This window comes from Penaeus vannamei, chromosome 28, assembly GCF_042767895.1.
Source record: "Penaeus vannamei isolate JL-2024 chromosome 28, ASM4276789v1, whole genome shotgun sequence".
Classification (NCBI taxonomy): Eukaryota; Metazoa; Arthropoda; class Malacostraca; order Decapoda; family Penaeidae; genus Penaeus; species Penaeus vannamei.
In genome coordinates this window covers 13948623-13951122 of record NC_091576.1, presented here as the reverse complement: position 1 = coordinate 13951122, position 2500 = coordinate 13948623, and the positions used below count along the sequence as shown (strand labels likewise).

The window sequence follows — 2500 nt, the reverse complement described above, 5'->3', positions numbered from 1 at the left end:
ATATATATATATATACATTGAGATAAAATAGACATATATATATATATATATATATATTTGTATATATATATATATATATATATATATATATATATATATGAATGTATATATATGTATATATATATACACACACATATAAATTATATATATGTATCCATGTATATAAATATGTAAATTTGTATAAATTTATTGCATACATATATCTATATAAGTACTCTCTTTGACGTATCCATCGGCCAAGGCTAAAATTTTGTTAAGCAGAATATATGATCAGGGAACACCATTTCAAAATAATAGAATGAAACATCACTCTAAAATTAAATAACAAAATGAGTCTAAAGTCATCTGTCCCTTGCATGTCCCTCACCCTTCCGCACACCCACGCCCACGACTCACCAATGGGCGTGATCATCCTCTCGACCGTGAGGAAGGCAGCGAGGTTGGCGGTGTACGAAGAGATGATGATGAGCGTGAAGAACCACCAGATGCCGCCCACGATCCGCGTTGAGCAAGCCTTTGCGTCCATAGAAAATGGGAAGAGGGAAGAGAAAACGGGATGAGATAACCTTTCCACAGAAAACGAGAAGATGAGTGGATAAGAGAAAATGGGGAGAGAGAAGAGAAAACGGGATGAGATAACCTCTCCACAGAAAACGAGAAGATAAGAAGATAAGAGAAAATGGGAAGAGGGAAGAGAAAACGGGATGAGATAACCTTTCCACAGAAAACGAGAAGATAAGAGAAAATGGGGAGAGAGAAGAGAAAACGGGATGAGATAGCCTTTCCACAGAAAACGAGAAGATAAGTGGATAAGAGAAAATGGGAAGAGGGAAGAGAAAACGGGATGAGATAACCTTTCCACAGAAAACGAGAAGCTAAGAGGATAAGAGCAATGGGGAGAGAGAAGAGAAAACGGGATGAGATGGCCTTTCCACAGAAAACGAGAAGAGAAAATGGGTTAAGGGAGCCTTCGCGTACGCAGGAATCGAGGAGAGATGAGAGAAAATAGGGAGAGAGAACAGAAAACGAGGAGAGAATAAATAAAGGATGAAATAGCTTTTCCGGGCGTGGAAAAAGGAAAACGGGGAGAGATAACCCTTTGCAACTACAGAAAAAGCGAATAGATTAGAAAACGGGTTCAAATAATTATAAATATGTGAATATACACACTTCTTAATTAAAAATATCAAAGACCCTAGAACAAAGATGCAGATATGCCATAGAAGCGAAGAATTTCGACTGTTATTCGAGTTATTCCCTCAACTTTTAAAACTGAAGTGAATAAGAATATTCTATGATAAGTGCGGTTCTGTGAGTCCATAAAGGGAAAGTAGTTAACGAAAAGTACGTTTAGATAAAAAGAAAAAAATATGGCATTATTAGCATTAGGATTGCTAGTGTTGATGATGATAATGATGATAATCATAGAGATGATGAAGATGATGATGATGATGATAATGATAATGAAATAATGATAATAATGGTAACAAAAACAATAACAATAAATATGATAATGTAAAAATAAGGGTGTTGAGGATGGTGGCAATAATAATATAAATAATAATGATGATCATAATGATTATGATGGTGATAATAATAATATAGATAATAGGGATGATGATAATAATGATGACAACAATGATGATGATGATGATGATGATGATAATAATAATAAAAATAGTGATAAAATAATGAAAATGATAATAATGATGATAATATTAAGGATAATAATAATAACAGTAATAATGAAAATAATAATATCAACAACAATGATGATGCTGATAATAATAGCTTCAATGATAACAGCAACGACAAGAACAATAATAATGATGATGGTAATAATAAAAAAGAATATAATTATGATAAAATAATCACAATTATAATAATTAATACTACTGCCACTAAGAGCAATAATGATAATAATAATGATTATTAAATGATGATAATAATGGCAACGTTAATGAAAGGACTAGTAATGGTAATAATGATAATAATAATTATTATAGTCATCATTATACTAATAACAGCAACAATGATAACAACAACAATAATAACAATAGTAATGATGATAATAACAACAATAATACGAATAAAATGAGTAATAATAATAACAATAACACCAGCATTAACAAAAAATAACATAAAAGCAATAACACCAACAATAAGAAGAACATTAATAACAAAATCTGCATCAAAATCATGGAGAGAAACAGACCAACAAACAAACGCGAAATGTTCTGACTCTGGCTTCGACGCCTCATCTGAGGCTTCCATGGAGGCATCGGGACACCGCCATGCCACGGACAGTCTATTTATCATTTTTTTTTGCCTCCCTTATTCACTCCATTCATCTTGTGGCACATCTTTATTCATTTTTCTTCATGAATGATGGGGGCATTTTTTTTACTAAATATTTTTGAATTTTTTGTTCTGTTTTTGCTTGTTATGATAATGATGATGATAATGATGATGATGATGATGACTATGGCGATGGTAGTGG

The 2500-nt window shown here is 32.2% G+C and overlaps 1 protein-coding gene across 3 annotated transcripts in view; it reads right to left on the bottom strand.

The window, feature by feature from the left end:
* LOC113825872 (glutamate receptor ionotropic, kainate 2) overlaps positions 1–2500 on the bottom strand; it is a 208900-nt gene that overhangs the window by 30911 nt on the left and 175489 nt on the right. For all 3 annotated transcript variants that reach the window (XM_070141842.1, XM_070141844.1, XM_070141843.1), the window contains exon 13: positions 397–514. In XM_070141842.1, coding sequence (XP_069997943.1) covers positions 397–514 — 118 coding nt within the window. The remainder of the gene's footprint in view (positions 1–396; positions 515–2500) is intronic.